The following is a 13867-nucleotide window of genomic DNA, read 5'->3' on the forward strand; positions in this document are numbered from 1 at the left end:
GAAATGTCATCCATGGAAATGAAACTTTGGGGAGTGAATGAAGTGTGAATTACAGAGACTGTGGAAGAGCAAACAGCTTGCTAGGTGGGGGACGTGGGCTAAGCACATCCACACGCTGACCAGGACGGCAGGAATGTGTGCGCCTGGGTGGTCGCAGGACCAATGACAGCTTCTCTGGGGATTTCAGAGAATCATTCTGCTTTGGAGTGAATTTGAAGTTTGTCTTTAATGGTGTAATCTCTTTTAAAATAGAACAAACTCAAAGTCTGTCTATGGCGCTACTGAACGATGACTTCTCTGTTTACCGGCTGGGGACAGACCCTGCTGATCAGCAGCTGGTATCTGGGGGCTCCAAGTTTGATTTTGCCCAGAAGGACCACCACACCCTTTCCTGCTGACTGGTTCTGGGAAGGAGGGTAAATTCCATGTGATGCTGTCAGGAGCTTCACAGCATCTGCACTCCGAGGGGTCTGGGGCCGCCGTGGGAAGCCTGCTTCCCTGGCTCCCCCCGGCCAGTTTGGAGTGGGGCTGTACCTCTCGCCATTCCCGAGAGCAGCCTGGGAGAGGGGATAGTCCACGGGGAATGCAGGATTCCCCTCGCTCTGGAATAAAACGCAGCAGTGGGTGGTCATGAAGGAGCCACATGCACGGGACCAGGCAGGAGCACCCGCCACTCACTGCGCCTCACTGCCTGATGCTGCTCCTCAGCAGTGCCATTACCTCCACCTACAGGACAAACCCACCCAGTGCAGCCCCAGCAAATCCCTCTGCCTGGCTACTGAGGGCTGCCACGCACCACCCGGGCACGAGGTGACGTGGACACAGAGAAACCCAGATCACATCCTGTGACATGTGTCCCACTGAGGAAATCTGGTCCGGGGTCAGCTGTGTGATTAGCTTTGGTTTTGCTACATGAGGGCTGCATGGCCAGCAGACAACACTGCAGCTTAGTGCGAGCAGTCCCTGGGGGTCTTCATGGGCAGGTTCGAGAGCGTGCAGAGAGAGCACGGGGTTCACAGGTGGACATACCTGGCCTGGAATGCAGACCCACCTGTCTGGGCTCCGCTCTGAAAGTAGAATGGCAACACCTGCCCTAGGAGGTCAGATGCTGGTGTGGGGCTTCCTGAAGCAGTGGGTGCCCTGCCCTTCGCTGTGAGAGGTGGTGCCTGGTGGGAGGGACCAGGATTCTCTGCAGCCCACCCCCTGCAGAAAACCCTCCGGCTTCATTCCTGGCGCCATGACTTTGGCTGAGTCATTCCAGTTCCTTGCACCTCTCCCCTTACCCCGCATGCACAGATGACAGAGCACCTACAGGCTGAGGAGGGAACATGCAGCTGCCACAGAACAGTGCCAGGCAGAGCTCACACACATCCCGAGGGAAGGACACCAGATGCACTGGCGCTGATGTGCACGTCACGCCTCTCATGACAAATCCACCCTGGGCACAGAATGGTGCCCTCCATGACCCAGAGCCGGTGCCACCTTCACACCCCCCTTTTGGGGCATGTGAGGGCCTGTGCCTGCCCAGGGCAGCCCTACCTTAGGCACCACACCTGCCCTAGGGACACACCTGCCCTAGGCACACACCTGCCCTAGACACACACCTGCCCTAGGCACACACCTGCCCTAGGCACACACCTGCCCTAGACACACACCTGCCCTAGGACACACACCTGCCCTAGGACACACCTGCCCCAGGACACACCTGCCCTAGACACACACCTGCCCTAGGACACACCTTCCCTAGACACACACCTGCCCTAGGACACAGCTGCCCTAGAACACACCTGCCCTAGACACACACCTGCCCTAGGACACACCTTCCCTAGACACACACCTGCCCCAGGACATACCTGCCCTAGACACACACCTGCCCTAGGACACACCTGCCCTAGGACACACGTGCCCTAGGACACACCTGCTCTAGGAACCACCCCTGTCCAGGACCCCACTGCTGCCTGAGGTACGTACCTGCTTGAGGTGCAGGCCACTGGGGCGGCCTTTGGCCATTCTGAGCTCCCAGACGCAGACCACGGTGCTGTCCCCGGAGGTAATGATGGTCGTGGGGGAGGGGCACACGGCACACAGACAGCGGCCCCAGTCGGCCAGGTTCTCGAAGGTCGTCAGGGTCTGTGGAGACAAGCGGGAGATGCGAGCTGGAGAATATGGTCAGGCTCAGCCCACGAGGGCCTGGCACAGTCACGTGACCCCCTCACTCCGGCTTGGGCACCGCCACATGGGGGAGGGGTCGCGGGACTTGCTTCCATTCGGCTCTCCCAGCAGACCCCTCTGTCCCCCGCCGGCCGCCCCGGGCCCTCACCTTGTCGGAGCCGTAGCTGCCCAGGCAGCCGCTGAGGTCGTCGGCGCCCCAGCTGAAGGTCCTGCTCCAGGCGGGCGGCAGCAGCAGCTTGCCCCTCTCCACGGCCAGCACGCTCTTCTCAGTGGGGACGATGTGGCCAATGGCACCTTTGGGGGACTCCGAGCCTAGAGAGAAGAGGTACATATCTGCCCCCCAGTCAGTATGGAGGGGCACACACGTTCAAGGACCACACCCCTCTAGCTGGGGCCCCGAGGAGCCAGGCCAGGCAACTGGACTCAGCACAGCACATGCCCAGGTGGGTACCACTGGCCGAGGTACCTCTCTCCCAGACTCACTCCGGGGACCCTAGCCTGGTGGCCCCTGGCCTGAGGGTGGCCCCTGATCTGAGGTGTCCCCTGGCCTGAAGTGGCCCCTGACCCTGAGGGTGTCCCCTGGCCCCGAGGGTGGCCCCTGGCCTGAGGTGTCTCCTGGCCTGGTGGCCTCTGGCCTGAGGGTGGCCCTGTCCTGAGGTGGACACTGGCCTGAGGTATGCCCTGGCTGACCAGTGGCTCAGTGTGTGACCTGCAGGAAAAGGGCTGTGGTTGGCCCTGAAAGCTGTCAGTGTCTATTCTGGAACCCTCCCTTGGGCCTCCCCACTCAGCTCTGAAAGTGAGGAGGGTGTGTGTGAGAGGGAGAGAAAGACAGGGAGGAGTGTGTGTGTGTATGTGTGTGTACATGAAAGAGAGAGGAGTGTGTGTACATGAAAGAGAGGAGATATGTGAATACATGAAAGAGAGAGGGATGTGTGTGTGTGTACATGAAAGAGAGGGGTATGTGTATACATGAAAGAGAGAGGGGTGTGTGTACATGAAAGAGAGAGGAGTGTGTATGTACATGAAAGAGAAAGGGGCGTGTGTGTACATGAAAGAGAGAGGGGTGTGTGTACATGAAAGAGAGAGAGGGGTGTGTGTGTATACATGAAAGACATGGGTGTGTCTGTCTCTCTGTGTGCGTACACGAGAGAGTAGAGGTGTGTGTGTGTGTGTGTGTGTGTGTGTACATGAAAGAGAGAGGGGTGTGTGTACATGAAAGAGAGAGGAGTGTGTATGTACATGAAAGAGAAAGGGGCGTGTGTGTACATGAAAGAGAGAGAGGGGTGTGTGTGTATACATAAAAGACATGGGTGTGTCTGTCTCTCTGTGTGCGTACACAAGAGAGTAGAGGTGTGTGTGTCTGTGTCTATTTGAAAGAGAGGGGTGTCTTGGATAGACACAGGGACAGACAGGTGGGTCCTGGACGTCAGGTCTGACGGAGTCCGTCTTGGACAGAGTTCATCTCACAGCAGAGGCCTCCCCAGGTTCTTGTTTTGACCCCAGACTCAGTCAGACGGGCCCCCATGTGTGCCGAGCCTGGAGGAGCTGGTCCTGAGGGACAGCCGTGGAGCCAGAACCAAACCAAGCAGGGCTAACATTCACCTTTGACTGTGACCTGGGACGGCCGCAGGGCCTGCAGGCTGTAGCACAAGGGCTGTGGGTGGCCCGGCGGGCCGGAAGGCGTGGTGGCATCCTTCCCAGGTGAGGGCTTCCCTGCCGCCCTGGCAGGGTGGGGCTTAGTGAAGAGCTGGAGAGACAAAGGCAGAGTGTTGGGCCACACCAGAGGAAAGGCCGCCAAGTCAAGTGGCAGCCCCACTGCAGCTCCCTGCGCCTGGCCCAGCCCTGCGCTCAGGGGCATCAGCACACACAACTCCCTGCCTCCCTGGGATGCTAAGACGAGGGGCTGGTGGTCCGAGCAGCGGTTCCCCTCAAGGCCACTGTGCAGGACTGGCGGGCACAGCTCACTGGCTGCGGGGTGTCTGCTCCCCACGCTGCCCGGGACAAGGAGAGCTCACCGGGGCCACCCGAAGCTGCCTCTGGACCCGGGCCGAAGGGCCTCCTTCTCCAGACCATGCCCTCCCCATCTGCTGGAGCAATCCCGTGGATCCCCTCCCCAGACACTCTGAGCAGCATTCCTCCTGGCAGCCGGAGGTGGAGTGTTTCAGAGCACAGCAGACCCCACTAGTGGCCTTTCTGATTTCTTTTTCTTGGACTCCTATTGTCAAATTGCCCCAATGCCAAGCTTTTAGCATAAACAGGCAAAGCAGGAGGGTGAGGGCTCACTGCCTGCCGAGTCCTCGCTGGACCGGGGTGCAGCCGAGGCCAGCGCCAGCCCACCAAGGGGCTCTCCGTGCCCGAGTTCCTGCTGGGTGCCAGGATGCTGGGTGCCAGGATGTTGGGGCTGAGGTGGGGCTAGCTTCAGAAGGCGCCCGGGCACAGATGGGGCGCAGCCTTGGCTCCGGCTCCGCTAAGCCCTCCCTCAGGTGCTGAACTCCCTCCTAGAGCTGGGAGGTGATGCAGAGACAGAAACCAGAGGGGACTGGACATGAGCATTGACTATGGAACTCCTCCCTGCCCAGCAGAGCCACTAAGCAGCCCTGGCATGAGCCAGCACTTTTCCTTGTGACCAAGGGTTGTGAGTATATAATACAGAACATAGGTGGGAGGACTGCTATTTTGAATTATTTCATTGCTTTATCTGTATGATTCTATCTTTTGAATGAAAGAAATAAAATTAGGCTACCAAGCTTCTCTCCTGAAAGGACCTCCTTTCCACAAGCCTCCCCTGAGAACCCGCGTTTGGGTGCGTCAGTGTTCTGCTGTCTGAGGCGCCCTTGGGCCCTTCCTATGCCCGGCCAAGAGCCCAGCACACAGCCTGTCCCTGTGCCCAGGCAGAGAGAGCCATTCATTTGCGTTATCAGAGAGGTGCCTGCCCTGCACTTCTGCAAGGCAGGTGCTCCTGGAATTGGTGGGTCTTGTGCATTCCGCCTCAGGGTGGCCTGACTGCCTGGTGGGCCCAGCTGGGGCCAAGCTCCTGCGCCTGGTGGCGGTGCTCGGGTGAGATTTCTCCACCGAACTGAGCGGAGACCCACAGAGTAAACAACCATTTCACTCTCTGCAGCCATTCATCGGGTGCCCACCTGATGCACAGCCCACGCTGCTCCGTGCCTGTCCTGAGGGGTGGGGCCAGCGGGGCACAGCTGAGGGTCCACGAAACCTGGGTTCTGAAGCAGCCAGGTGAGGCCAGAGCTCCCTCTGTCACTGCTCATGGTGCAATTGTAGGCAATTTATTTAGCCTCTGAGCCTAGGAGGCCACATCTCTGAAAGGATGACTCCTCACACAGAGCTCAGGAAAGAAGTCCTGAGGCCACCCCACTAATGAGCAACACCTGCTGAGTGCTAACCATCTCCCGGGACTTCCAAGCCCTTGATGCCTTCCCTCACTGGGTCTTCACTGCAGCTCTGGGGGGGGGGGGCGGTGCACTAGAGCTAAGTCCTGTGGGTCCACCTCAGTGTCCTCAGAGCTGAACGAAGCCTCCACATTAGCATTAGCACTGCCATCACCCTCATCATCGATGCCATTGAGGGCCAATCCTGACACTGAGGGCACAGGAGGGCGATTGGAGACCACCTGCCTGTTTGGTCCTCTGTCCTCTCGTCGCTCCCATCTCCAGGAGCATCTGACGTCCTGCCTGGTGTCCTCTCTCTCCCCAAGCTCTCACACTTAGTTGACAAAGGAGACAAAGGACATGGCACGCTGTACCTGTTTGGGCACCTGTCCGAAGTTGGTGACAAAGCCCAAGATGGTGTTCCTGATCAGGGGGTCCCCAATGCTGCCGAGGTCCACCTTGTCTCCGTAGAAGTAAGGGTGGAAGGTGTTCACCGCCTCCACCGCAGCCGGGCCCTGCTGCTTGAACCCGAAAATGAGGTCGACCCAGTGGTGGAGGTTGGCGCTGACAAAGTCACTCTCCAAAGCCTAGAAGCAAAGCCCAAGGAGCGTGAGAACGCGGGCCCCTTCGAGGCGCATGCCCCCCACAGAGCAAAGACTCGGGTGCGGTGCTGGCTCTCCAGGGGTTGAGGCACGCTGCCCTGCACTTGGCGGGTTCTCAGTGGGCAGATGTACAGGCCACCCACGGACCACTGATTCCTGCCTCCAGCTGGTGTAAAGGAGGTGGCTGTCCCCACCACCTACTCATCTACTCCGGAGAGTAACCCTGAGGACCAGGATCTCTGTGCCAACGGGGAGACCTGCTCAGATCTGACCAGGAGGAAGGGTGCGCTGACCCTGACTGAGCGCGGGCAGCTGAAGCTAGGCCTGCGGGGAGGAGAACATGCTCAGAGGAAACAGGAGCCAGCACTGCCACTCCCGCTCCCTAACTCCTCTGTCCCTCACTTTCCTCATCTGAGCAACAGGACGGTGCTCATGCCTTCTCAGCAGGTTCCTGTGCAGACCAGTTTGTGCTCCTGCCTGGTGCACAGTGGTCCCCACGTGGTATCGGCTGCCATGTTCACCCACCAAGTACCAGGCATGGCTTGGGGTTTAAGTGTGTTGTCTGCCCATGAGCACCCCCGTTTGCTGGCAGAAATGATTACCCCTCTTCTGAGGCAGGCTCATACATGATTTCCGAAACAACTGTCTCAGCCTCGAACCCTCAGACCTCTGAACTCCACAGGGGTATCCAGCCTCCTGAGCAGACCTCACTGTGCTCAAGTACTAGGAGTTACCGCTTATGGTCTGGGCCCTTTCTGAACGCGTTCTATGACGTCTGTATTGTTTGTGTGTGCCCAGCGAAGGCTCTGCTGTTAGCTTAATGTCAGTTATAAACAAAGATTTCTTTTAATACTCAAAACCAGTAAGTCCCAGTCTGCCAAGGGGTGCTCTCTCTCTCTCTCTCTCTCTCTCTCTCTCTCTCTCTCTCTCTCTCTCTCTCTTTGTTAATTCTCCCATTGATTTTTAGAGAAAGTGGAAGAAGGCAGAGAGACACATGGCACACAGAGAGAAGTATCAGTGTGAGAGTGACACAGCAATTGGTTGTCTCCTGCAGGTGCCCAACCTGGGTCCGGGGATTTAGCCTGCGACTTCAGTACATGCCCAGAATCAAACCTGGGACTCTGGTCCACAGGCCAGCACTCTAGCCTCTGAGCCTTTGTGCTAGGGCAAGGGGTTCTCTTTGAATGTCAGGGAGTGGTTTCAATGTTCAGCCAGACAATGACAAAGTCTGCCTTTCCCTTCACTCGCACTGAGCCTGGACGCCACTAGGAAGTGAGGGCGAAGGACCATTTAGATGTTTCTTGAGCATGAGCACAGCCTTGTGCATGGAAACAGCCCTGCAATGTGTGTCCTTGTAGGTTCCCAGGGATATTTCTAAGTCTTTCAAGGCTCCTAGGAACAGCTCACTCCCCACTTAAGCTTTATAGTTAGCCCAAATATCGTTTGCTGATTAGTATCCACTGCCTCTGTCAGCCAGTGTTCATTGTTTCTGGTTGTTTTGACCAGTGCCACTGAAGAAAAGCTGCCGCCCTAGGCAGGCTCCAGGGGAGGTCTTTCAGCGAACCACCCTCTGGGTTTACTGCTTGTTGATCCTTCACCAGTTGATAAACACTAGTATGGCTCGTTTTTTTACTAGTATGGGTAAAGCAGATGAAATCTCATGTACATACTTTCTGAGGACACATTTTCATTTCTCCTGGGCGAACAGTCACAAGTATAATAGAATTGTTGTAGCAAATGCACCTTGCCTTTTTAGAAATGGCCAAGGTGTTTTTCAAGCTGGCTGGACTACATTGTTTTTCCTGTTAGCAATGCATGATGGGTTCTGGTTGCTCCATGCTCTCGCCTACTCTTGGTTTTATCTGCATTTTACCTTTTAGCCATTCTTGTGAGTGTGTTGGCATCCCATTGTAGTTTTAATGTACGCTTCCCTGACGGCTGATGTTGAACATTTTTTCATGTGTTTGGGCTAACCCAGCATAAATGACCTCTGCCCTTCCCCCATCAGCCTCTATGGGTAGAAAGCCAAGTCCTCCCAGGCCTGGTGAATGCTCTGGCCACTGGGGGCCTCCAGGGCCTCCAGTCCCCCTCTGAGTTATCCTGGGGAGTTTGGCCTTTTTGCAGGGCCAACTGAAGACACTGGCTTGTCGTCCAGGGCATCCAGAAATCTGAATTTGCTTCCCCAGTGACCCCCCCCCCCTCCCCATCCCCAAGGAAAACGGCACAAGGACAAAGCCTCCTGGAGCTCTCGGAAGAGCGCAGACCCAAGCATTCTCTTTCCCACCCAGCAGGAGCTCCCCGGACAAAAGGGCCTCAGAAGCACTTATGGGGAGACCCCCAGATACCCAGAAAGTCTCCCTGGAGACGGAGGGGATGCTGAGGGCTTCACACAGCGTTCCGGGACTTTGGGATGACCCTGCTCCACTCACCTGTCTGTGCAGGCTGATGAATTTCCCAGGGTCCCCGTCGGCCCAGGGCGGGAGCTGCACGTCGCCCAGGGCCGTCCCGTCCTGCATGCAGCCTGAGGGGGGAGACACAGCAGGGCTTTGGTCAATGGGAGCGCAAACTGGACTAGGAACCGGGGCGGAACGCTGTGCGTCGAGGACGCTGGTCCATGCAGAGGGGGCTGTGGGCTGTGCTGCTCAGCAGAGATGGTGGCCCGGCCCTGAGCTGCGGGGAAGAGCCCGCCGCCGCCGCCTCCCGGCCTGGCTCACCGAACTCCACGGCGTTGCAGTTGGTGAGGAACTCGGGCAGGAAGAAGAACTCCGGGGTCAGCTCCCGCACGTCACTCATGTTCTCTCTGGAGGCCGACTCCCACGCGCCCTGCACGCTGTGGAACATTCTGTCCGCCACGTCGAAGCTCCCGCCCTGCAGGAAAGGAGTGGCATGGAGAGCTGCGCGTGCTGAGAACCTCGGCCGTGGGCCCGCTGCTGGGGGCTTCCATCTGCCCCTCTTTGGCCGAGACGTGGGCCTGCCTTTGGGACTTTCATCCATTCCCCCACGCACGCCCATTCCTAGTCCGTGTGTGTGTGTGTGTGTGTGTGTGTGTGCATGTGATGGCTCCTCACGCATGTACTCGCCGCACCGCACAGTTCTCTGGCTGCACTGGGAGCTCCCACAGAGGAGGCATGAATGGTGATGGCAGTAAAGGGGGCAGGCAGAGAGGAAACCACGCCATGTGCCTGCCCACTCCCCATGTTTGCTGAGGGCCGGCTCTGAATTGGGCGCAAAGAGAGGGTCCAAAGAGCCGATACAGGACCGGGAGCAGCTCAGATCATCTACTTGAGGGTCAGGGATGGTTTCATGGAGAAGTGGGCCCTGGGGAGTTGACAAGCCCAGGATAAAGGACGCGGCTGACTGCAGGACAGACACGGGGGGAAGCAGGTCAGGTCAGGGCCATCGGCCCAGAATGGCGACCGGGAACACAGCAGCCTGAGAGGGAGAGCAGGTCTAGGGGGAGGCGGGAGGCACAGTGGCCGTTAAGGGTTGTGGCTAGTGTGAAGGAGGGCTGCAGCCCAGCCAGGTGGCCTTGCTGCAGGGCCATTTCCACAGGCGGCTCCAGGCACCCTGAACTCGGCTGCTGGGCCTGTTGAGGCTGAGGGCAGCTTTCCAGATTCCCTGTTCTTCTCATTCATCCCACGGCCTTGGGGACCAGAGGTGACAGAGAGGTCCCCGTTGGAGGAACGGAGGCACTGCGGGCAGAGGGGCTCCAGGAAAGGGCTTCTGATTGGGGTTTGGGTTCACCTCAGGTCAGGGTCCCCTAGGAAAGCGCTCATGCCTGGCGGGAAGGCCGGGCCTCCTTCAGCTTCTGCAGAGTGCTTGCGTGGCTCCAGGAGCAAGGGGGCAGGACCACATAGTTGGTCCCCCTTGCTCTCCCGCTGCCTCACTTTCCAGTGGCCTAAATTTTCCTGGCAGCATACAGGGTGGGTCAAGGAGATTTGCAGTTGTGAGTACACAGAACAGTTTACTCCTGTATTATTACTTAGTAATGATGGCAATATGTTTCATATGAACACTGTACCCCTATGTCCCACCCTGTGTGCCTAAGTGAAGTGGAGCAGCTCCACGCGGTTGAGGGTCGAGGAGGCGGCCTTGTCTCAGCCAGCCGGCCCGCGTCCAGCACTGCGCACAGCTGCGCGGTCCTGCGCAGGCACTTCCACTTGCAGCCTGGAAAGCGGGCTCAGCGGTCCTGGCAAAGCCCTGGGTGGCTGCACGGGGTCAGAGCCTGGTTGCACTGCCAAAGGCCCTGCCCCACCTCGTTGGGTTGACTGAGGAACCCGGGGCCTGGCACACACTCCCAAGGTGCCAATCTGGGCCTCGGGCTGCTGGCCAACTTTCCAAGTCAGATGTGAGGATCCCATGGGTCAGTGGGGCACTCTGCACAGGGACAGGGACACCTGGAGCCCCCGCAGCCCCTGCTGCTCCGACGAGCAGGGCACGGGACACGGCAGCTCACAGAGGTCACCCTGCTCTGGGTGAAATTAGAGGCTGCGCCACGGTTTGATTCAAATAGAAATGGAAACAAAACGGGGAGAGTGGTTTTAAATAGTCTGCCCCTCTGTGCGGCTCCTGACACGCATCACGCAAACGCATTTGTGTGTGTGATCTGCAGCGCCAGCCCTCGGCGCGGGAGCCCCTCCCGCCCGCTCTCCTGGAGCAGCTTTTATGAGTGCTGATGGTAACCTCCTGAGAAGCAATAGGATTTGGTAATAAAAAGATTACCTGTATTAAATAAAAATAATATATACATAGGAAATATTGTTAGTGCTTCAAATCTGGTTAAAGATATTACCACAAAGAAAAATGTTATTTTTTCACAGCTGTCTAATGCATTTTAGCAAAAGTAATATCTTTAAAACTTAAGCCTGTATTATTTATAAAGGAAGCAATAACTGATTTTCCTATTTCCCATATTAATAAACGTATTTGCATACATTTGTTTCAAAATTAATGGGCTTTCTCACTCCTGCAATACAGGAGCAGCGCTGAGCCTCGGGAAGGAGTCTGTGGCTGACAAGCCCGAGGCTGCCAGCAGGAGGCCCCCGGGGCTTGCCTCAGGACAGGCAGGAGGAAAAGGAAGAGGAGGTAGATGAAAACCGGGGAGAGAAAGAATGGGGCACAGGGCGCAATTAAGGTTTAAGAGTGCCTTTTCATGAGGAAAGTCCCAAGCGAAACAATACAGAACAACACAGTTCAGTCTAGAGATTCCATGGAAGCCGAGTGATCAGAGAGAATTGCTGAACTAGGATCGACTCCTAAGGCTGCTCTGCACATGCGCTTGGCCACCAGGAGCGCTGGGGCCTATGTGTGCCCTAACAGAGCAAAAGGGAACAGCAGGTCATCATTTGCAACGAAGGGCCAGACTGTTCTTTGCTGCAGACTTTCCCACGTGACACCATGGCAGAAGACGAGGGGCCGAGGCTGGGCTTCTGAGGCAAAGGCACGAGCTTTGGATTGGATGTGTGCTATGCTCATATGTAAAGACCCCAGAAAGATACTTTGAATACTTAAGGGCTCAGAAGCAGGCCACCTTCTTATACCATCTATCAGAGTACATCTACAATGGATTGAAGACTGTCAGACTAGGAACCATAAAAATCCCAGAAGCAAACAGATGGTGAAATCTCAGACATTTCTTATACAATTAGTTTCTCTCACATATCTCCTTGTGCCAGGGAAGTGGAAGAAAAAAAAGAAACAAATGGGACTACATGCAACTTAAAAGTTGTTGCACAGCAAAGAAACAATCAACAAAATGAAAAGATAACCCATTGAATGGGAGAAAGTATTCATCAAAGATACATGTGATAAGGCATTGATATCCAATATTTATAAGTACTCACACAACTCAACACCAAAAAGAAATCCAATTAAAAAAATGAGCAAAGGACCTGAATAAACACTTTTCCAAAGAGGATAGACTGATAGCTAATAGACATATGAAAAGACACTCGATAACACTGATCATTGGAGAAGTGCAAATGAAGACCACAGTGAGATATCGCCTCACACTGGCAGGATGGCTGTTGCTGACAGGGATGTGGAGAAAAAGGGCATCTCTGCGCTGCTGGAGGGATTGCAGATTGGAGCAGCCACCATGGAAAAGTATGAAGATTCCTCAAAAAATTAACAATGGAACTGACTTATGACCTAGCAATTCCACTTCTGGGAATTTATCTGAAAAAAGCTAAAACACTGATTCCAAAGGAAGTATGCACCCCCATGTTCATTTCAGTGTTATTTACAACAGCCAGGATTGGGAAGCAGCCCAAGTGCCCATCAGTAGCTGAGTGGATAAAAGCTGTGGTGCATCTGCACAACGGACTACTATGCAGCTGTAAAAAGGGAATCATATCCTTTGTGACATCATAAATGGCCCTGTAGAGCATTATGCTAAGAGAAATAAGCCAATCAGAGAAAGATAAATATTACATGATTTCACTTATATGTGGAATCCAATGAACAAAATAAACTAATAAACAAATGGAAACAGACTCACGGATACAGAGAACAGTCACACAGCTGTCAGAGGGGAGGGGCGTTGGAGGATAGTGAAAAAGTGAAAGGATTAAGCAAAAAAGAAAGAAAGAAAGAAAGAAAGAAAGAAAGAAAGAAAGAAAGAAAGAAAGAAAGAAAGAAGGAAAGAAGGAAAGAAGGAAAGAAGGAAAGAAAGAAAGAAGCTCATAGACACAGACTATGGTGTGGTGATTGCCGGAGGGTAAGGGGGGAGGGGGCAGGTAGAAGAGGGCAAAGAGGGGAAATGGTGGTGGAAGGAGGCTTGACTTGGGGTGGTGAACACACAATACAATACACACGTGATGCATTGTAGAATTGTATACCTGAAACCTATATGATTTTATTAACCAATGTCACCAAATAAATTACACTTAAGAAAAGAATATGACCCTAGGTATCCTTCCTCAACCAAAATACTTTAAGAAGCACTAGATTTTCCTACACTCACCCACACTCACCATTCTCACCTGCCCACACACACTCACATTCTCACCTGCCCACCCACACTCACATTCTCACCTGCCCACCCACACTCACATTCTCACCTGCCCACACACACTCACCATTCTCACCTGCCCACACACACTCACATTCTCACCTGCCCCCACACACTCACATTCTCACCTGCCCACACACACTCACATTTTCACCTGCCCACACACACTCACCATTCTCACCTGCCCACACACACTCACATTCTCACCTGCCCACACACACTCACATTTTCACCTGCCAACACACACTCACCATTCTCACCTGCCCACACACACTCACATTCTCACCTGCCCACCCACACTCACCATTCTCACCTGCCCACACACACCATTCTCACCTGCCCACACACACTCACATTCTCACCTGCCCACCCACACTCACCATTCTCACCTGCCCACACACACTCACACTCTCACCTGCCCACCCACACTCACCATTCTCACCTGCCCACACACACTCACCATTCTCACCTGTCCACACACACTCACATTCTCACTCACCTACACTCTCCACAGTCATCAAAGTTCTAGATGGATCATAATTTAAAACACGACGATGGGAGGTGTGAGTGACATATCTGCTGCTGAATGTTGGCAGGAGTTGAAATCAGAGGGAAATCCCCGATGAAGGTCTGTTACTTGAGAAGGAAACACGCGGAGGCCGAGGACGTCTGTGTGCACCCGAGTCCCTGCT

At 55.1% G+C, this 13867-nt stretch overlaps 1 protein-coding gene across 1 annotated transcript in view; it reads right to left on the reverse strand.

The window, feature by feature from the left end:
• The window catches only part of WDFY4 (WDFY family member 4), a 235169-nt gene that overhangs the window by 11200 nt on the left and 210102 nt on the right, over positions 1-13867 (reverse strand). Inside the window, exons 52-57 of the mRNA XM_045570637.1 lie at positions 8878-9031; positions 8593-8684; positions 5936-6148; positions 3775-3919; positions 2321-2505; positions 1972-2130 (exon numbers count right to left, since the gene is read on the reverse strand). Coding sequence (XP_045426593.1) covers positions 1972-2130; positions 2321-2505; positions 3775-3919; positions 5936-6148; positions 8593-8684; positions 8878-9031 — 948 coding nt within the window. The remainder of the gene's footprint in view (positions 1-1971; positions 2131-2320; positions 2506-3774; positions 3920-5935; positions 6149-8592; positions 8685-8877; positions 9032-13867) is intronic.

The sequence above is a fragment of the Pipistrellus kuhlii genome, unplaced genomic scaffold (assembly GCF_014108245.1).
Source record: "Pipistrellus kuhlii isolate mPipKuh1 unplaced genomic scaffold, mPipKuh1.p scaffold_m20_p_35, whole genome shotgun sequence".
NCBI lineage: Eukaryota > Metazoa > Chordata > Mammalia > Chiroptera > Vespertilionidae > Pipistrellus > Pipistrellus kuhlii.